Raw genomic sequence first — 22,041 nt, forward strand, 5'->3', positions numbered from 1 at the left:
CGCACCGTCGCAAACTCCCGAAACCACGCGATCTGCCCCCCCCCCCCCCCCCCCACCTAAAATCGCATATCGTCGTGGATATAAAATCCACCACCGGTCTCGTTCCCTTCAAATAATGCGTGCGTGCGTACATCACATGATTTTCGTTTGTAGATGGCAATAAAATTGGAGATCCTCACGCGTCTTTTCGACATATATCTCCATAAGCCGACATTGTCAAATCGAAATCAAATTAAAATAGATACGGCGCCACATGATACGATCAAGGTTAACCTAACTGGTGGGAACCGGTCCGGTTTGACCGGTTACCGGTCAAACCGGTCCGGTCCGGTTCCGGTTCCGGCCGGTACCCAACCGGCCAAAATTCAAATTTTAAATTTGAATTCAAAAAATGAAAAATTCCCAAAAAATTCCTAAAAATACTTCAAGGTGTGATGAATCTAATGGTGTCAAATTTTCTCAAAAATTCATTCATTTAGTATAGTTTGTGAGAATTTAAAGTTAAATCAAAAAGAAAAAGAAAAAAATGGGCCGGCCCATGAAGGCCCACCGATCAAACCGGTCAAACCGGCCGGTAAACCGGTCAAACCGGTCGGTAAACCGGTAAAACCGGCCGGTAAACCGGTTGCACGGGAGCGTTTGAATTTCAAACCGGTCAAACCGACCGGTAAACCGGTAAAACCGGCCGGTAAACCGGTCGGAACCGGTTGCACGGGAAAATTTGAATTTATTTGAATTTGGATTTGAATTCAACCGGTTTCCACCGGTTACCGGCCTAACCGGTCCGGTAAACCGGTACCGGAGGGCGGCGGTAACCGGTTTCCGGTTGGGAAATAAAACCCTGGATACGATACGATGCCTAATATGTTTTCTTAATTAGGTAGAGAAAAAGGGGGACAAAAATACAGACAGAATTATCAAGCCGGTGAAGCAAATCTCCTGAGCAACCTGAGACGACGAATCGGCACGGGATAAGGTTTTTTTTTTCCGACTGGTTGACCCAAACCACCTGCCACCGGTTCCGGTTTACCGGACCGGTTGGACCGATAACCGGTTTATACCGGCCAAACTCAAAATTGAATTCAAATGTTCCCGTTGAAACGGTCAGCACCGGTTAGCCGGCTGGTTTGACGGTCAAACCGGTCCGGTTTGACCGGTTACCGGTCGGTGAACAAAATAAACCGACAATTTTAAATTGGTTCCGTGGTGTGAAATAAAAGGAAATTTTGGTATGAACTATGCACATATTAATGTAAAATACCACACCAAAATAACAATTTATAATTATGCATAGATATACAATAGTAATGCGCGTGCATACAAATACCATAGTCATAATCGTACCTACAAATACAGTAGTCACTGATACACATTAATAACAGTTCAACGTAAGAATGGGAAGACCCCCATTCTGGACGTCATTTGGTATTCGGCGATGGACATCACATTCAAACCTCGCACTCTAAGCAATTCAGCCTTGTAGTCTTGCCAAGATTGCCCTGTCCACGCCGATGTTGTCTCCCATTCCTGAACTAACATAGTGTAAAAATAGGGTTCTTCCCATTCGTATACCCATCTCGTCCGTGGCTGCATGTTGATGTCAGGTATGGGATAGTGAAAAGACTGCGAGGTATCGCTGTAGGACGAAGAAGAATATTGTGGACTGTCGTAGTCCGTTGGTCCAACCGTTCTCCTCGGCGATTCCGGTGCTCCATGATCGGGGTCCTGAGTAGCATGTGTGAACTGAGTCTCCCCTGCAATTAACCATATATAATAATTAGTACTCATAATCAGAAACAGGTGTGCATATATAGGTGTAATGTATACCTGTGAAACAAATGGGAATACCACCACCACTACCACCACCACCACCACCACCACCGTCACTACCGTCACCAACATCAGCGGAGCTGCTATCCCCAGTCTCCTGATACGGTGGACTACGCTCACCATCGCCATCATCAGTGGACGTGTCGCTGTTCACTGATTTTGCTGTTGCTTTTCCTTTTTGTTTTTGACGCTTCGAGTCACCCTTCGTATGCCCCCTCTGGAATTTCCTCTTCCCTAGGTGAGTGTCACCCACATGTCTACGTGCCCAATCGCTGATGCAAACATCCCCCGTAGTGTCACGTAGATCTGAGAGGTTTATTTGATCCCTGACAATATGAGACGGGAGAGGGACGTCTCCATCATCATCATCCTCGTCCAGAACTAGAGCCCGGTTAGATCGACCATATTCCATCCATTCCTGCACCGGATTATTCTCATCATAAAATGAAAGATTGGTCAGCTGGTCAATAAAATCACCTTCTTCACGTATCGGTGGGCCGGAGACCTCCTCTAGTCGCAGACGAAGGTTGTAGTTGACATAGACCAGCTTGTTAAGTTTCTTGTGCGACAATCGACTGCGAACTTTTGTATGCATCCACTGGACGAACAACATTGTGAAACAAGCCGCATGGCAAGGTACTGCAGCTTTGGAGTGCTTGATCCGAACATCATCCACCACGACGCTGTATGTGCAACCGAGTATGTAAGCAATATATTCAAATAGAGAAAACAACAATATCTTACGGACTAACTCTTACATGGGTATGTCTTTGGATCCATCGCCATTCTCATTGCCATTTCACTGCCAAACTCGCCAAACTTCTGCCGAAACACCTCAAGATCCTGCAATGCTTGCACGGCGCTCTAGACATCCGTCATGCGCTCAAATGTATCCTTGGGTCCACGGAACATTTCTTGAGTTGGATCCATCGTGTATGAATACCTCGGATTTAGGACAGCAGCTGGAAAGTATAAATCACTTCAAATAAGCATAAGTTTAATAGAGTTCCAAAATAGATGACTCGTATAGTCTTACCTGGACCCACATACGTGCCTATGAACACGTCACGCATCCTATCCTCCAAAACCTTAAGATACTCTGCCCGAGTGGAAACATTGTTTCCAAAGAAAGACTGCAGCTCCTGTCTCGTATTTTGGTAGGCCATCACGACTTCGCACATGTTGGGCCGCTTGTCCTGATCAGCGAAGCGAAGGAACTTGTATATTTCTTGAACTGTGTCGATGACATATTTCAATCCGTCCCACCACTCAAAATTTGAAAACCTGGAATGAGTAAATCAACCATCTTCGGTATCTGCCCATTTGCTTTGTAAAAACTCAGTAGATGCCATCCACTGCATGAAACGATCACGTTTCCGATAGATGCTCTCTAGGAACATGTAGTTGGTTCCAAATCGAGTGGCATTCCACTTGACCAACTCACCACCCATTGCGTTCCTCATCATTGTATTCAACTGACTATGATTGTGTAACCAATTTGAAATTCGCTTGCATTGCTTGATCGTACCAGAATGTTCGGGCCTTCGAGCTATATCCTTCAACATCAAATTGACGGTGTGTGCTAGACAAGGTGTCCAAAGAATGTGTTCATACACCTCTCCTACTGCCTTGCAAGCTTTCTTGTAATTCGAGCCGTTATCGGTGACTATATGCACGACATTCTCCGGTCCAATCTCGTCCACCACCTTTCGAATCTCCTGTCAAAATAGGTAGAATCTTTAGTAAGTTTCAAAATATACTCAAAGTGAATGGGACATGTTTAGAGTGTACCCTAAGTAAATATGTGCTATCTTGAGTTCTTCCACTCGCATCAATAGACTTGTGGAACCACATGACTCCATTGCAGTATATCAAAAAGTTGATGACACTCATCCTCGTCGGCCCAGTCCATGAATCACACATCAGCGTGATGCCAAATAAGGGCCAGTCTTTCTGAAATTTTACGTACCTCGTCTTCAAGTCTTGCTCGTTCTGATCAAGGTACTTGCCATCAATATCCCGTCCAGTTGGTGATGCGATACCTTCACCGGCAAATATATGAAAATCATGAGATACAGAAATGTAAGCTCATAGGTCTCATACGAATGAAAGAAAACATACCCCACTTCTATGTCTCCCTGACTACGCTGACAAAGTAAGGATTGTCAGCCTGTCTTCCAGGTACTCCCGCAAAATGGAAAAACTTTGACCATGCTTTACCAATAGCTTTCTTTGCATTCCTACCCTTCTGCGTCCAGGAGCCTGTATCAATTCTTTGTTGGGTCATTCCTCTTCTCCCACCGGATGCCACGTTATAGTCCTCCACCGCAGGACTCTCCCTCTGCGAAGTTGCCCTATGCAACATCCTCTACAAAGGATTCCCCCTTGTCGAACCACTACCCCCTCCATGCTCGTATGCACCTCCTCTCTGTTCCACCCCCCGTCGGTACTCTGCTTGCGCTCTCGATAGGTCCAAGGCACGCTGCAGCTGAGTCTCCTCATCTTCTTCTTCACCGGGATTGTTTCTCTCCGCTGCAGCCTTCTCCCGTCTCAACCTCTCTCGAGCCCGTTCAGCAGTTGCCTTCCTAGCCTTCTCAATGTCACGCTGAAAATAATCCCGCACATTTGGTGGCACATTCCTGCAATGGACCACCTCCGCCACGCGGTGAGCCAAATGTTGTTTCAATCTAGTCGCACCACCTCCTGCTTTCTGCGTATTACAATACTTGCATCGCCATCCGGGATAAAAATTTTCACCATGTTCCCATACAACATCTTTATCTCTACCTGACATTGTCTATCTGCACAAATGGATAACAAAGACATATCAATCACATAAATCCTAAATCAACCTAAATCCTAAAAACATATATGCACCTTAATATTCAATTATACCTAAATCCTAAATAAACCTAAATCAAATCAACCTAAATCCTTACGTCATACACTTAAATCTTACCTAAATCCTAACTACACCTAGGTCATACATCTAAATCCTAAAACAAATCATCTAATATTGTAAATCAACTCAAAGGGAAAAAACCTTCAGACGGCTTACCGATGCTCCGGTCCGGCTTACCGCCTCTAGGGGCCGGCTTACCGCCTCTACCGGCCGGTTAACCGGTGCGGCCGGTTAGATCCGGACGCGGCCGGCTAACCGGTGCTACCGGCCGGCTAGCCGCGATATCCGAGCGGATATCCGGCGTTGAGCGCCGGTCGGGCGTCCTGGCGGCGGCTGGAGGGAGGAGGGGGAAATGGGGTGGGGGGCGCCGGTCTGAGCCTTCTATGGGGGGGGGGGGGCTTAAGTGTCGGTTACGGGCCGTTGTGCCTTAATGGGCCGGCCGTTTTTTTTCTTTTTTGATTTAAATTCAAATGCCCGCAAAATATACCAAATCAACGAATATTTCAAAAATTTTGACACCATTACATTCGTCGCAACTTGAAGTATTTTTTGAATTTTTTTGGGATTTTTCCATTTTTTGGAATTCAAATTTAAAATTTGAATTTGGGCCGGTTTCTAACCGAATCCAAAACCGGTCCGGCCCGGTAAGACCGGTAACCGCGGTAACCGGGCCGGTTCCGGTCGGTTTTTTAACCCTGCCCGGGATACGCATGCATCTAGCCCAACAATTAGTCCGGATTTTAGAGAACTCTATTCAGCTAGGTCCCCAAATAGTAGAGAGCGAAGTGAAAGTGATCGGGTGCTCTAGCCTAAGAGGGTGAGGGCGTGAATTAGGCACTATTAAAATCTTAACTTATGGCTCCAACTAGTTTGCACAAAACTTAAACTAAAACAAGCTATTTAGATGTGCAACTACGGTTCACCTTAGTGTGAAACCCTCATCCCAAAAGAGTTTTGCAACTTATAGCCAATCCTAGCAAAATACTATACTAAGAAACTAAAGGCACACAAGTTGCAATATGAAGCGCGGAAGATTAAAGAGAGGGATGAGAGGAAGCAAACTCTCGACACGAGGATTTATCCCGTGGTTCGGATTGCCACAAAGGCGCCCCTACGTCTACGTTGTTGAAGCACTCACGAAGAGTATCGCTTCCCGGCAATCAAGTCTCTTCCGTGAACACAATCACGGTCACCTTGATCCCGATCCTCACTAAGGGAGATTGCCCACGAAGGAGGGGTCTCCGTCCCCCGCACAATGTCGTCGACGCTACTCCACACCAAGCCGGAGGGTCGTTGACTTGCCGGCGAGCTACCAAAGCTCCAAGGATGGCCGGCGCACCAAGATACAATATTGGTTCACTCTAGAACCACAGCACAAGGATCTAAACCTTGCTTGATCACTCACTCAAGAGTTAACCTAGCACTAACACTCACAAAGCTTGTGCTAAGGACTAAGGATTTGATCTTTATGCACTTGGATGGCTTGGAGGTGTTCTTGGATGTGTATGAGATGTTTTGGGACTCCAGCAATATTCAAATGGCCGGGGTGAGGCATATATATAGGCCACCAACTCAAGAGAGCCGTTACTAGCTGTTGGCCAGTTTTCTGCGTAGGCATTGGAACTTCCGGTGCAGGGGCGTCGGAACTTCCGGTCACTCACAGCAACTGAAGTAGCCGTTGGCTTCCTGACACAGTTGCAGTACCTCCATGGACCACCGGTTGAACCGATGCATAGGGCGTCGGTTAAACCGGTCACACATAGCACCAGGACTAGCCGTTGGACCTCTTTCTCTCCTGCTGACGTCATTACACCGGTGCTATGCTCCGATGTACCACCGGTTCAACCGGTGCTGAAAGCTTGGCTCCTGCGTGCTTGACAGCGTCTCTGGAACATAGTACATCCAATGCACCGATGCCTAGCTTGACGCTGTTGGTTCAACCAATGACCTAACTATCTTGACTTGGTCTATTCTTGATCTCCATTTGCTGCTCAGACTTCCACCGATGTCAAGGCGTCAGATCTTCCGACAACCATCGGATGCACCGATGCTTCGCTTCTTTCTTCACTTGATCTGCAGAGGTGCACAGACTTGTGCCAAAGCCAGGCCATCGGATCTTCCGACAACCATCGGATGCACCGATGCTATAGGCATCTGTTCTTCCAGTGCTACTGATTTCAGTAAAACTCGTCCAATTCAGCGTTTCTTTCAGTTCTTTCTTCGTGTTTTGCTTTGCATGGCCTTTTTACTTCATCCGTGGGATCTAGAAATGTTCACTTAACAAAACCATTAGTCTCATTGATTGTGTTATCATTCGATCACCAAAATCACTCGAAATGGCATAAATGGTGCCATGTTCGTTACAATCTCCCCCTTTTTGGTGATTGATGACAACACAATCAAAGCAAGCATAAAATTTGCAAGAATTGATAAATTTAACCACTTATACTTGGTTGGATGCTTACCATCATCTAATGACGGTTTGGCCTCCCCCTAAAGCCATGATTTCCCCCTTTGTTCCTCCCCCTATTTGCTACTCCTCTCTCATATGTTGACTTCCACTCGGCATGTCTCCCCCTTTGGAATATTTTTCCTTCTTGGGAACATCTCTTCCTCTTTGTTGGGAACATGCATTGCTTTGATCCACATTTCTCCCCCTTTGTAATCAAATCACCTAAAAGTTCTTTCTTCGTATTCAGCGTTTCTTTGAGTTCTTTCTTCGTATTTTGCTTTGCATGGCCTTTTTACTTCATCCCTGGGATCTAGAAATGATCATTTAACAAAACCATTAGTCCCATTGATTGCGTTGTCATTCGATCACCAAAATCACTCAAAATGGCATAAATGGTGCCATGTTCGTTACACGAAGCTTTTGCGTGTGTAACAAGCTTTTTTTAAGAGAACGTGCTTTGGCACGTGTGTGTGTGTGTGTGACACAATACTATTAGTTCGTATCAAAGCAGTTTATTTAATGTGCGTGTGTTTTAATGCTTTTCCTCCGGTATGTTTGCAAATCGGCCAGTTCCACATTCGGGCACGCTTTCTGTACTAAAATTGCTTAATGTTCCTGTGTTGTAGTTGTACTAGGCAGGACGTTGAGCACACTTTCTGTACTAAAATTGCTTAATGTTCCTGTGTTGTAGTTGTACTAGGCAGGACATTGAGCTTGTGTCGGTGTCCCGACCCGGGGGCCCGGATCCCAACTAGTAAATGCTGCGTGTTTCCTTGTCCCAGATGATGATGCAATAGGCAACACAGTAACACACGGTTTATCCTGGTTCCGGCCGCGGGGCCGTACGTCCAGCAAAGGGGGTGTGCGAGGGCACTGTATTATCTTGCACCCGGAGTGCTTGTAGTAGGGGATACAAGCGAGGAGAGAGAGAGGGAAGAAGGCTCCCAAGTCTCTGCTAGAAGTGGAGTCGGTTGAGATGAGTCCTCAGTAGTCCCTGAACGTCCTCTTCGAAAAGAGAAGCCAGAGAGAGAGAGACCAACCCGGCTAAAGGAAGCCCGCCCCCTCATTTTATAGTCACAAGGAGGGGCGGTGCACATGAGTGGGGCATGGAAGTCATCGTTTTTCCCTGAATCGCGGGGTACAGTGATCAGATACTGTAGGAAGTACACTGTGCGATGATTAGGGTCCTGCATGCACCAGCACCAGTGGTAGCGAGGCGCGCGGCGGCCCCGGACCCCCTGGTCGGAGTGCGGGCGTGCACACTAGGAGGTCCGGGGGACGCGTGGAGGCCCCGGACTCCTCAAGGGGGGAGATCCGGGGCTCCATCCATGCATGCTGAGTGCCCCTCTTGGAAGGACACGTGACGTCGCCGGACCCCTTCCCCAGTGGGAGGCAGGTCTGGATGGTCGGTGTCGGCAGCATAGTAACGGGAGCAGTGCCGAGCCTGTCTTGTCCCGCGTCGCAGGTTCCAAAGCCCTGCTACAACATCCGGGATGGCGGAGCGGTGACCGGAGTCAGCTGATGGGACCCCGGTCACATCCACTGTGGGAATGGCGGCCTGATGCCGCCTGTCCTGGTTGCCGTGGCGGAGTGGCTGGCTTTTAATGCCTTCGTACGGCGAGCAGTTGGGCGGCGGGGCTGTTCGTCCTTTGTGCCGAGGGGTGGCCTCGAGCGAGGAGGAGATGAGTCACCCGCTCGAGGGTAGATTCGCCATCCTCGAGCGAGGCGGAGATTGTCCAGCGGGCCCGAGAGGGACCCTCGAGCGAGGCGGAGATCGTTCCGCGGGTTCGAGGGGGATGCGAATGGGCCGCACGCTGGGCTTCTTTGAGTTCTTTGCTTTGTTCCAGGCTGGAAGGAGGCCGTCGGCCTTCGTGGGCCCAACTGCCTTAACAGGTGTTTGTGTTTTTAAAGCGATCTTAGTACCCCGATTATGGTGTCCCTAATCGTGGTACCCGACAGTAGCCACCGAGACTTTGGTCGAGTCAGGGGATTCGGCCAAAGGGTGATTCAGCGATTTCCCCTTTTGACGTGATCAAACGATGCCCGTGCGCCAACCCGGCGGATGTGACAACACGCCGGTCCGGGTAGTACGCCCGCGGGAAGAGTACTTCAAGGCGTGTGCCTCTTTGTTTGTTTGTTTAAAGGACAAGACGTGTCCGCGCGCTGAGGGGGGGCCAGGGTGACGACGGCGCCCGCCGCTCGGCAGCTGGCGCTTTCGTCGCACTGTCCCGTACTCAGGACCTTGGCCCCGGCGTTCCTGGTTGCTTTGCGGCGCGCCGTTCGAGGGCAGCCGGCCAGAGCCGATGCTGCACCGCTTAGCGTCCAGGGGCTCAGCTCCGCTTTATTTCGTTCGGTCGTGTCTCGGTGCGGTGACCGAGGACATCCTTTGCTTGTGGAGCGCCGCGTCGTCACGGGCAATACAAGCCTCCACTCTTCGACAAGCTTGAAGCTTTGTGCCCGGCGCAGCTATAAATAGGGGTCGTGGGGTTCCCTTTGTTCTCCACCCTCCCAGCTCCTTCTTCCGGCATTGCCCAACTCTTGTAATGTTTTCTCTGCCTTTTTGTGACCGGCCCCCAGATGGGGTGGCCTGGCTTTTTTAGGCTTTTGGCGCTAGAAGAATGCTTGCGAGCGGTAGGGGAAGACCGGAGTGGGCGTGCGCTCCATCCCTCAGGTTAAGTGGGATCAGCAGAAGAGCATTGGGCCCGTGGGGTCCTGCTCCCGCGATGTCCCCTAGCCTGAAGGGGGACGGAGATGCCTGAACGTGGCGCTGGTGCCAGGTCCGGCGGCTGTTTTTCGCATCGTCCCCCCCGGTGACAAGGTTGCTCTCGGGGAGACGGTGCGGAGGGCGCTGTCCGCCAGCTCGACCCCCCGCTTGGTCTTCGGTGGAGGAGACGCTAGAAAAAGGCTTGCGAGGAGGGCCCCTCGCTGGTCTCGTGCGGCCTGGGGGCTACTCCTCGCATCCCTAGCAGCCTCGCTGTTGCGTCAGCTAGGGGCTCGGTGCCTTTCTTCGTCGCTCGCTCCTCCCCAAGATAGGGAAAATTGCCACGTAGGTGGCAACGTGTTTGTATCTTTCGACGGCTTCGCGCCGGTAACCCTTTGTAATCTTTATTTGCATTTGAGAAATAAAGTCCCCTTTCTCCTCTACGGGGAGGATTACCGAGGGTATAGGGGTTTACAGAGAGTTACGACCCTCGAATATGTGTGAAGTCTCCTCCATGGGGGCGCGTCAGCGCACCCGCGGGTGTAGCCCCCGAGGCCTTGGAGGAGAGTTTGTGCTCGTCCAAGGGCTATAAACGTTGTCCCACTGGGTAGCTTTACTGGGGTGGCCGTCTAGCGTCTTTTTCAGCCGGCATCGGCACTCTTTCAGCCGGCCTCGGTGTTCTCAGTGCTGGTACAGCGGCCCGGCGTTCAGCTTAACCATTAGGAGAGCGCACGTCAACAGCGGAGGGTTTGTTTAGACACGTGGAGCTTCACAATTGAAGGTCATTGACTTATTCGAGGGTGCGGCTTGAACCGTGGTGTACGAGGAGCCCTAGAGCCTAGGCCCATGTGAAGGCGTTCAGGGGAACCCTCAACTTCGATTACGACCCTCGTCGCCCTTCCGCAGGGAGGAGGGGTGAAGCGCACCATGCTACCCATGCCCGGGCCGCGAGCCATGGCTGCTTCAGTGAGCTATTAGCGGGTTGTTCAAGCGGATGTCCGTGCCCCGTTCGATAGGGGTCGGCTCGTGGTCCATGGACACGTCTCATAAAGCGCTCGCGAGGGTTCACTAGGCGGGGCTCGGACCCATTCGGTAGGGTTCGAGGGCTCGATGCTCTCCCTCGATGGGATCCCCCTTTTAGGCACCCTCGACCGGCCTTAAACACTGTGTCGGATGTCTCGAACTTCGCGTTCGAGGGTAGCTTGTATGGCACATACCTGCAGTCCCTGACTCTGGCGATCTGGGGAGCCTGTCGAACCCCCTGAAGGGCCAGGCTTCGAACCCCTGATCAGTAAGGCCTCGGAATGCGATTCCTTCGAGGGTAAAGAGACCCCCAAAGGAATATTCCGTCTTGATTCAAAAACGTCGCAAGGTCGCGAGTCGCGCGCGCGGGTCTTCCGCTGGTGGTGGGCGACGTGGCCCGATTCATGCGGTGTGGTGTGGGCGTGCCTTCTCAGGCGACAGCCTCGGGCAGACGAAGCGGCGTGGGCGGCGGCTGACGGATGGGATAGTGCAACAGTCGCGCCACGCCCGCCGGTTACCGTGCCACATTTATTGCTGCGTGCGCGCGTGGGAGACTCCGCGGTCGTGGGGCCCATCCGTCAGTGATAGCAAAATCTACCGTATTCAATGCGGTAGATTTGGGCCGTGGCTGCGGCTGCGCCCGTCATGGTGAATAAAAATGAAGAGAAAGGGGATGTTTTGGGTTCACCTGGCCATTTGCCTCCATCCTGCTTCGCCTTCTCCGCCTCCCCTGCATCCTGAGCCCGCAGCCAAGAGCGGAAGGAGGAAGAGAAAGGAGAGAGAGAAAAAAAGGGAGAAAGAGCACCTTAGCCATCCCAGAGCCTTCGCTCCCACATTCCCCCTCGGATCGAAGACATGTCGGACATCCAGGAGCCTATGCCGTGGGGGAAATCCTCCGCCACTGTTGCGGTCCTGGAGCAGTTGGTCGCCGACCGGCTGCTGCCGCGGATCACCGACTCGGGGGCGCCGGCGTGGATTTCCCCACGTCCGGACGAGACCGAGCCGAAGCCACCGCAAGGCTACATCGTGAGCTTCGTGCGCCTCCACGAGCGAGGCTTCGGCGTCCCCGTCAGCAGGTTCATGAGGGCTTTGTGCGAGTACTACGGAGTGGAGCTGCACAACTTCAGCCCCAACTCCATCTCGTAGGCGGCGATCTTCGTCGCCGTCTGTGAGGGGTACCTCGGCATCGAAGCCCACTGGGACCTCTGGATCCATCTGTTCTGCGGCGAACTCTTCGTCGAGAACGCGCGGGGCCAACCGAGGCGGTTCGCGCGCGCCGGCGGCCTGACGCTCCACGTCCGCCCGACCCGGAGGAACCTCTACATCTCGAGCAAGATGACGATGAACAACACCGGGTGGAGTCGAGTGTGGTTCTACCTTCGAAACTACAGGGGCGCGCTCCCGGCGTTCACCAACAGGGTGCTCCGGGAGCGACCGGCGAAGTGGGATTGGGGGTGTCGCCCCCATCGCAACAAGCCAAGCTCGAGGGCCTCACCGACGCGCTGGTGCGTCTTGCGAAGAAGGGGCTGACGGCAGCGGCCATCATCGCGAACTTCCACTGGCAGAGGGTTATTCCTCTCGTGGAAAGGGCCCTGCCAATTTTCGAGCTCACCCCCGGGAGCCAGGTGGAGGGCTCGAGGACGTCGAACAAGCTGCTCCCCCGCACCACCACCGCCTGGAGGGCAAAGTACGCGGTGGTGGAGTTCCCCCAAAATCCCGATGATCTTTGGAGGATCAAGATGCGCCCCGAGCCAGGGTACATTCCAAGGTGTGGGCGTACATGATGTTGAGGCTGCTGCCTCCGTCCATGAGCACCTTGGAGAAGCGGGTGTTGCCGACGATGGGGTCGACAACGAGCGGATACCGTCCCGGATATGGGACATAGTCGGGGTGGTCCTCGCGGCCAAAGGTGATGGTATCCTTCGACCAATCGAGGTAGGATGGCGTGGCTTTGGTAACAGAGAAAACTTCCCGGCGCTCACGCTTGCGCTGCCGAGAAGTCATGTTCGTTGTTGCTCCTCCAAAGATGAAGAAGGCATTCTCCACTGGGGGGGACTCATCATCTCCACCTCTGTCGCCAGCATCCTTCTTCTTGTCTTCGTCACGATGCGCGACGCGGTTGTAGTATTTCTTGAGCATTTCGCACTGCTCGAGGGTATGATTGACCGGACCCTTGTGGTAAGGGCACGACTTCTTAAGCATGTCGTCGAATTGGCCACCACCACCTCGAGGGGGGCTTCGAGGTCCTTTGCGGTCTGGGGCGGGCATCTTTCCCTTCCTCCCCCGCTTTAGTTTTTTGGCGGGAGCGTTGGGCTTGACGTTGCTGCCCTCCGCGGGCGCATCGTCCTTGCGCTTGCTCGACTTGTCGTCGAAGATGGCACCAACAGCCTCCTCGCCAGCGGCATAGTTGGTGGCAGCGTCAAACAACTCATTGGTGTTGACGGGTCGACTTCGCGCGAGCTATGCACCAGGTTCCGGCACGTCGTTCCTTCGAGGAAAGCGTTGATGACCTCGACGTGGGTGACGCTGGGGAGCTCGGTGCAATGCTTGGAGAAGCATCGCATGTAGTCACACAGGGACTCGCGGGGCTTCTGGCGACACCCTTTGAGGTCCCAAGAGTTCCCAGGGTGCACGTACGTGCCCTGGAAGTTGCCCACGAAGATATGGACCAAGTCGGCCCAGTTGTGGATCTGATCCGCAGGTAGGTGCTCGAGCCACGTTCGTGTGGCGTCAGCAAGATGAAGAGGAAGGTTGCGGATGATGACCGCGTCCTCCGTCGCGCCGCCTAGCTGGCACGCTAGGTGGTAGTCATTGAGCCAGACTGCAGGATCAGTCTCGCCCAAGTATTTGACGAGGGTGTTGGGTTGTCGAAAGCGCGGGGGAAAAGATGCAGTTCGAATCTCCCGGCTGAACACCCGGGTGCACGGAGGCTCCAGTGACTCACCCCTGTCGTGCTCGGGGTCGAAGCGTCCACCCCGTCGGGGGGTGTACCTCCTGCCGTCGATGACGTTGCGGGCGTCGCCGTCGCCAGCGTGCCCGCGAGTGTCACGGATTCGCTCCCTGACGGGAACTCTGCCGACGCGCTCGTGCACCGAGGGTGCCTTCGCACCGGGCGCTACGGCTGCCTTGCCCTTCCCTGCTGGTGGTGTGTGCACAGATACCTCGCGGTCCTGGTGCGCAGTCCCACCAGGCTGCTCCGGGGCTTTCGAGCGCATACGAGATGCAGAACTCTCGGCCTGCTGCACGACAGCTTGCTCGATGAGCTCCTGTGCCACGCGGCGCATGTTGCGACCCGAAGGCATCGATGGCTCGGGCAAGGCTTGAAGTAGATAGGCCGCAGCGATGAGCTTTTCGCCAGCCGTCTTCAGTTCCGGAGATTTGTCGACGTTGTCGTCGGCCAGGATGCACTCCCGGGCAACACATCCCGCCGCCTGGGCATGTGCACCACGCGCGGTACGCTGCTGCTCGAGTGCGGCGCGCAGTTCCTGGGTTTGTTGACGCTGCTCGTCGAGCTTGGCTTGAAGCTCATCGAGCTGCGCCAGCTGAGCCTATCGCGCCGCCGAGCTTGACGAAGAAGGGGCTGCAAGCGGCACCACCGGTGGGTTTGCCTGCACGTCCGCCCCGCCGTTCCCGTCGTTGCTCGGGGCGTTGTCATTTTGCTCGTCGGCAAGGTCCGCCATGAAGCACTCCCGGGAAGGATCGAAATCCCCCTTGCTGGAGTCTTCGGAGCAGGTGAGGCAGTAAGCCGCCGCCAGCTGGAATGAGCGAAGTACGTCGGGGTCGCGAACCCCGGAGTAGTCCTCGGCCTCCTCGGCCGTGAAGTTGTTTATGAAGAAGTTGACGTCATCGGCGATCGAGTTCGCCGTCTCAGGGTAGGATTCATCGTGAGACGACGCGATAAGGCTGCGGATCGACAGAAGATGATGACCCGACAGATCCTCATGCTCGATGAAGTTAGCGCTGGTTAATGAGGCATGGGCGGCAGCGTTGCGCATCCCAAAGGGGAAAGGCGACGCCAAAGTCAAGCCCCCCTGGGAGGCACTAGTGCTGCAGCAGGTGATGATGCCGGCGCAGATGACGCCGAGGCACGTGATGACGAGGCGGTGGCCCCGCTAGTTGTGATGCTGAGCAGCGACATGCCTGCCTCGACCCACGTGGGGGAGTTGTGGCGTGCCGCGCGACGCCGCTCCGTCCGTGCCTGTCGCGAATGTTGGCCCGAGCGCCTGTTGCGCCGGGCTGGTGAAGTCGGGGTGACGGGGTTGCGTCCGGGCGAGAGGAGCTGCATGAGGTAGCCGTTGCCGGTTGCTCTGAACTCGAGACTCCCGAACGAGATCACGCGTCCTGTTGGAAGCGGATCCGAAACACCCATGGGGTATGTGTTGGATCTGCCCGCCATCCCTGGAGATCAAATGGGATAAAGAGAGAAAAATGTCACGCCACAAGCCCCTACCTAGCGCGCCAACTGTCAGTATCCTGACCCGGGGGCCCGGATCCCAACTAGTAAATGCTGCGTGTTTCCTCGTCCCAGATGATGATACAAGAGGCAACACAGTAACGCACGGTTTATCCTGGTTCCGGCCGCGGGGCCGTATGCCCAGCAAAGGGGGTGTGCGAGGGCACTGTATTATCTTGCACCCGGAGTGCTTGTAGTAGGGGATACAAGCGAGGCGAGAGAGGGAAGAAGGCTCCCAAGTCTCTGCTAGAAGTGGAGTCGGTTGAGATGAGTCCTCAGTAGTCCCTGAACGTCCTCTTCGAAAAAAGAAGCCAGAGAGAGAGACCAACCCGGCTAAAGGAAGCCCGCCCCCTCCTTTTATAGTCACAAGGAGGGGCGGTGCACATGAGTGGGGCATGGAAGTCGTCGTTTTCCCCTGAATCGCGGGGTACAGTGATGAGATACTGTAGGAAGTACACTGTGGGAAGGTGGCGTGCGTCGCAATCGTCCTGGATATCGTCCTCGGTCCTGCGAAGATCGTGCCGGTCGTCTTGCCAGCCCCTGCAGGCGGCGTAGTCGTCGCTGATGTATGGTCTTTTATATACGGCGCGGTGGCATTCGGTGGGCCCTATGGATTAGGGTCCTGCATGCACCAGCACCAGTGGTAGCGGGGCGCGCGGCGGCCCCGGACCGCCTGGTCGGAGTGCGGGCGTGCACACTAGGAGGTCCGCGGGGCGTGTGGAGGTCCCGGACTCCTCAAGGGGGGAGATCCGGGGCTCCGTCCATGCGTGCTGAGCGCCCCTCTTGGAAGGACACGTGACGTCGCCGGACCCCTTCCCCAGTGGGAGGCGGGTCTGGATGGTCGGTTTCGGCAGCATAGTAACGGGAGCAGTGTCGAGCCTGTCTTGTCCCACGTCGTAGGTTCCAAAGCCCTGCTACAGCATCCGGGATGGCGGAGCGGTGACCGGAGTCAGCTGATGGGACCCCGGTCACATCCACTGTGGGAATGGCGGCCTGACGCCGCCTGTCCTGGGTGCCGTGGCGGAGTGGCTAGCTTTTAATGTCTTCGTACGGCGAGCAGTTGGGCGGCGGGGCTGTTCGTCCTTTGTGCCGAGGGGTGGCCTCGAGCGAGGCGGAGATGAGTCACCCGCTCGAGGGTAGATCCGCCTTCCTCGAGCGAGGCGGAGATTGTCCAGCGGGCCCGAGAGAGACCCTCGAGCGAGGCGGAGATCGTTCCGCGGGTTCAAGGGGGATGCGAATGGGCCGCACGCTGGGCTTCTTTGAGTTCTTTGCTTTTTGAAGGAGGCCGTGGGCCTTCGTGGGCCCAACTGCCTTAACAGGTGTTTGCGTTTTTAAAGCGATCTTAGTACCCCGATTAGGGTGTCCCTAATCGTAGTACCCGACAGCTTGTGGCTGTGTTTAGTTGCGAAAAGGATGCGAAAAATATTTGCGAAAAGTACTGTAGCACCTTTCGTTTGTATGCGGTAAATATTGTCCTACCATAGGCTAACTAGGCTCAAAAGATTCGTCTCGTAACGTACATCAAAACTATGCAATTAGTTTTTTTATTTACCTACATTTAGTACTCCATACATGAGTCATTTGTTATATTTAATGTTTCGATGTGATGGAAAGTTTGGAGCAGTTGGAGAACTAAACATAGCCTGTGTAAAGGCCAAAGATCAGTCCACGTCATGTCACCGGCTCTGTCACAAAAATCTACTGAGGTCTTGGGCTCGATCAGAGCTGTTTAGCTCTGGCCCCACCCGTTAGTAATCCAAATGAAGAGGCACAAAATACAGAAACCGTTTTCATAATAATACACTGGCAGTACATCTAAAAATTAAATGAAGCATAAAGCTAGCAACAGGTATGAAAAATTCGTTAATTTTTTTCTACTTGCTTGTGTACTCTACGAGACCGCATCAAATTGGGTTCTCCTACCCATTATACGATACAAAAGGATGTCAAAATACATCATCTACTAGAACATTCATGTTTGCACCAATCTAGGTTTAGTACACTATCAAATACTCCAGCCCAAGAGAAGCAGTGAACCAGCAGCAGTCTCCGTTCCCAAACCCCCGCCGCCCCCCGCTCCTCCTCTATAAATACCGGCACTCCCGTTGCCCGAGCTCCTCACCCATTCACTCCATAGCCTCATCATCCGATTGTCTAGCAGCTACTAGCAGCAGCCAACAAGAACACCTCACCCATGGCGATGGCCGCCGCCGCCTGCTCGTGCACGGACGCCACGTGGTGGGCGTACGCTCTCCCGGCGCTTCTCGGCGCGGACACCCTGTGCGCGCACCCGGCCCTCCTGGCCGCCGCGCTCCTCCTGGCCACCGTCTCGGCGGCGCTGCTCGCCTGGGCCGCGTCGCCGGGCGGGCCGGCGTGGGCGCACGGGCGCGGCCGCCTCGGCGCCACCCCCATCGTGGGCCCGCGCGGCCTGCCCGTGTTCGGCAGCGTCTTCGCGCTGTCCCGCGGGCTGCCGCACCGCGCGCTCGCCGCCATGGCGCGCGCCTCGGGCCCCCGGGCCAGGGAGCTCATGGCGTTCTCCGTCGGGGACACGCCCGCCGTGGTGTCGTCCTGCCCGGCCACGGCGCGCGAGGTGCTCGCGCACCCGTCCTTCGCCGACCGCCCCGTCAAGCGGTCGGCGCGGGAGCTCATGTTCGCGCGCGCCATCGGGTTCGCGCCCAGCGGCGACTACTGGCGCCGCCTCCGCCGCATCGCCTCCACGCACCTCTTCTCCCCGCGCCGCGTCGCCGCGCACGAGCCCGGGCGCCAGGCCGACGCCGGCGCCATGCTCCGGGCCATCGCCGCCGAGCAGTCCGCCTCCGGTGCCGTCGTCCTCCGCCCGCACCTCCAGGCCGCCGCGCTCAACAACATCATGGGCAGCGTCTTCGGCAGGCGCTACGACGTCTCCTCCGGCGCCGGCGCCGCCGAGGCCGAGCAGCTCAAGAACATGGTGCGCGAAGGGTTCGAGCTCCTCGGCGCGTTCAACTGGTCCGACCACCTCCCCTGGCTCGCCTACTTCTACGACCCCAGCGACGTCGCTCGCCGGTGCGCCGCGCTGGTGCCGCGCGTCCAGGCCTTCGTCCGCGGCGTCATCGACGAGCACCGCCGCCGCCGCCAGAACGCCGCCGCCCCCGACGACAATGCTGACTTTGTCGACGTGCTCCTATCCCTCGAGGGCGACGAGAAGCTCGGCGATGACGACATGGTCGCCGTCCTCTGGGTAAGTTTCAGATCATTTTCATTCTTCAACAGCACCACGCATATATACTTCTCGGTCGGGTCAACAGTTTTGTGTCAGTTGTTTGGGGGGGCAAAAAATGGCTCTGCGTGAGCTGCCGAAAATAATTTGTTTTGGCTTTTGCAGGAGATGATCTTCCGCGGGACGGACACGACGGCGCTGCTGACCGAGTGGTGCATGGCGGAGCTGGCGCGCCACCCGGCGGTGCAGGCGAGGCTGCGCGCCGAGGTGGACGCGGTCGTCGGCGCCGGCGGTTGCCCCACCGACGCCGACGTGGCGCGCATGCCGTACCTGCAGGCGGTTGTGAAGGAGACGCTGCGCGCCCACCCGCCGGGCCCGCTCCTGAGCTGGGCGCGCCTCGCCACCGCCGACGTGCCGCTGTCCAACGGCATGGTGGTGCCGGCCGGCACCACGGCGATGGTGAACATGTGGGCCATCACCCACGACGCGGCCGTGTGGGCCGACCCGGACGCGTTCGCGCCCGAGCGGTTCCTCCCCTCCGAGGGCGGCGCCGACGTGGACGTCCGCGGCGGCGACCTCCGCCTGGCCCCGTTCGGCGCCGGGCGCCGCGTCTGCCCGGGCAAGAACCTGGGCCTCGCCACCGTCGGTCTCTGGGTCGCCCGCCTCGTGCACGCCTTCGAGTGGGCCCTGCCGGAGGGCGCGCCGCCCGTCTGCCTCGACGAGGTCCTCAAGCTCTCGCTTGAGATGAAGACGCCGCTCGCCGCTGCGGCCTTGCCGCGCGCCGCCTGATGGCGCCGACGCGTGCACCAAGGACCGATGCTTTGTCATGTCGCGTCGCGTGTGGTTCGCGTGGGACATGGTCTATCTCTTGTGTCTCTGGTCTTCGCGCTAAGCTATTCGTTGTTGTTTGTTCGTGCCTAGGGCTTTGGTTGCTTGCAAGTAGTGTGCGTCCTAGTCTCACCGTCACCGGGGCTCCAATTTTGGCAAGGTGCGTGTTAGGAGTTAACCCCTAGATATGTTCGTGTCTCCTCACTATCAGGGCCTAATCAGTGTCATATCGATCAGTCACGGAAGCCGTGTGCTCAGATCTGCTATATTGTTCTTGTTCGGCTAGTTCTCTTCTGGTGTGTCCTTATGTATAATCTTGTATTGTATTTGTAATGTAATGATCAAGAGCCGTGTTATATGTGTTGCTGTTTAATTATTATACATGCCAAGTGTGGTTGTTTATGAGGGTTCTGAATTCACCTTTTTAGCTACACCTTTGGGAGTCACCTGAAGGATTTTAAATCAAAGCATGTCATCAGTTCAACAGTTCAATAGGGGAAATGGGGTCCTTTGAAGTCCCAAGAGTTTTGCATCCAGCGGTTCTGGTCTACTGGGTGAATGTTTGCATAATGCATGACAACATCCAGTTCATCCTGAGGCGTTATAGTTTTTTAATTATTAAGTTTCACCGAGATGAAGTCAGCTGAAATGCCATCCAATTCTGAACCCTCAGCTCCAATGGTTTGCGTGCCCATCTCTGATTTCTGAATTTAATCTTTTCTATGACACCAACAGACATGGATTCTGAATCTCTATTATCTCAAACTGCTAACTCTGCTACCTCTAATATTCGATTGAGCTTTATGGCACACTAGAATATGCTACAAAACTTAATTTAATCAATGCCGGTTCCTGGCTCTCATAAGAAACTTCGACAACAACAGTGGGACGTGATGTCCCTTATCGCCGCCATGCCATGATACCAATCAATTATGTTAACTAATCCTTGAATTCATGATTAGTCGTCCAATTAGGCAGGGTATGACTAGGCCAGAGTTGGCCACAGAACATATTGATTTGTACGGTTTTCAACTGTTAATTCGGCCCATTAAGTTTTAGTTATATGCTTGCCCAGTGTCTCCAGAGGAAATCTTATATATCTTCTTGAAGAAAAATAGTTCAAGATCCGTCCAACTCTTTCCGACCAGTATCTAGCTCTGATTCTACAGTATGCATGCCGGCAGCACGGTTGAGGCATGTACATAGGACACATGTCATTCTCTGGTTGGCTCTGGTAGGTGGAGGTTGTTTTTGGATGTCCAACTTTAAATGTATTTTCTCTCAAACTGTAAACTCATTTTTGAATCCATTTAAAACAGTGTTATCAAAAATTAATCAACACCATGAGATCCAATATGGATATATTTTATTATATTTTAAAACATCAACATTTGGGTGAACTAGCCTGATATTTTGGATACTATCTCAACATTTTCATATTAAATTCTGAACTAAATTATTTATAATGTTGAACTTGATTTAGACAAATATTACATCTATATTTAAAATGTTGACCATAGTAGTATTTGATAAAATAATGAATGAATAAACATATTACAATAAATAAAGTTACCTACCACCTAAAACCTGGAGTGTGATAGCAAATACTCTGTCCATCCTAAAAAGAATGCAACTCTCGCTCCCGAGGTGTCAAATAATTTCAAGTGTGACCAAATTTACACAAAATAGTATTAACATTTATGTTACAAAATATGAATCATTAATCATATAATACATTTTCATACTGAATCTATCTGGTGATATAAATGTTCATAGTTTTTTGTATAAATTTTATCAAACTTTAAATTATTTGACTTCTCAAGAAGCGAGAGTTGAATTCTTTTTAGGATGAAGGAAGTACCAAATTACATTGGCGGCTATGCACGCTCCTGTTGTTGGGCGTGGCCATGCTTCTATGATTGTGGGCCATAGTTGGTTGTGCGATGGCAGATGTTCTTATTGCGTGGAAGGTATATAGGAGCGCCCCTCCTCCAGTACTCCATGCAACCTCCCGACCTTCCGCTTTCTGTCTAACCGTGTCATCTCCTGTCCCTTCTACGGGTGGCGACCTCCATCACTTGTCCCTGTAGTGGTAGTCTGCCCACCGAATCCTTATCACTATACCGTCGGATACCAATCCTGCTATGTGCATAAAAGGCACTTAGTCAATCTACCAAACCTAAATACTTCCAACCAAAGTGAACCCAAGTACATAGCTACCCATTTATAGGAAGTATTTATTGCTCTTACTTTGTTGCCATACAAAACAGGTTTCGGGTATCCAATCGGGATTCAGGGATCCGTGGGTTTCGATTTTGTGATGAATTTTCACATGAATCGGTGTTCAGGGTTCAAATTTTAAGTTCGGCTTTCGGTTTTGGGAATCCAAACACTCCACCCGACTCGAACTCGCCCTATTTCCATCCTTACATAGAACCAAAATCTAGTATTATACACAAGACCCTACTGCCCTATCAGAGTAGACAGAGGATCACAGATCGAACTGCACCTCACGTCATGAAAACCTCACTACCCCGCGGGGCACCTGGGGTCGAACCTGTTCGGTTGTTTTTGCTTTGAGTTGGTGATGACTTGGTTTGGCGTACCACTCAGCTATGCATGCGTTCTGATAATAACTGTACATAAATTATGCATA

At 53.4% G+C, this 22,041-nt stretch overlaps 1 protein-coding gene across 1 annotated transcript; it reads left to right on the forward strand.

Annotated features, from left to right (window-relative positions):
- Window positions 1–17,469: 17,469 nt before the first annotated feature.
- On the forward strand, window positions 17,470–19,758 carry LOC120651120 (cytochrome P450 78A11). The gene is made up of 2 exons (XM_039928494.1): window positions 17,470–18,578; window positions 18,723–19,758. Exons 1-2 carry the CDS (start codon window positions 17,556–17,558, stop codon window positions 19,344–19,346), a joined length of 1,647 nt encoding a protein of 548 aa, XP_039784428.1. The 5' UTR covers window positions 17,470–17,555; the 3' UTR covers window positions 19,347–19,758.
- Window positions 19,759–22,041: the final 2,283 nt, after the last annotated feature.

The sequence above is a fragment of the Panicum virgatum genome, chromosome 9K, assembly GCF_016808335.1.
Source record: "Panicum virgatum strain AP13 chromosome 9K, P.virgatum_v5, whole genome shotgun sequence".
NCBI lineage: Eukaryota > Viridiplantae > Streptophyta > Magnoliopsida > Poales > Poaceae > Panicum > Panicum virgatum.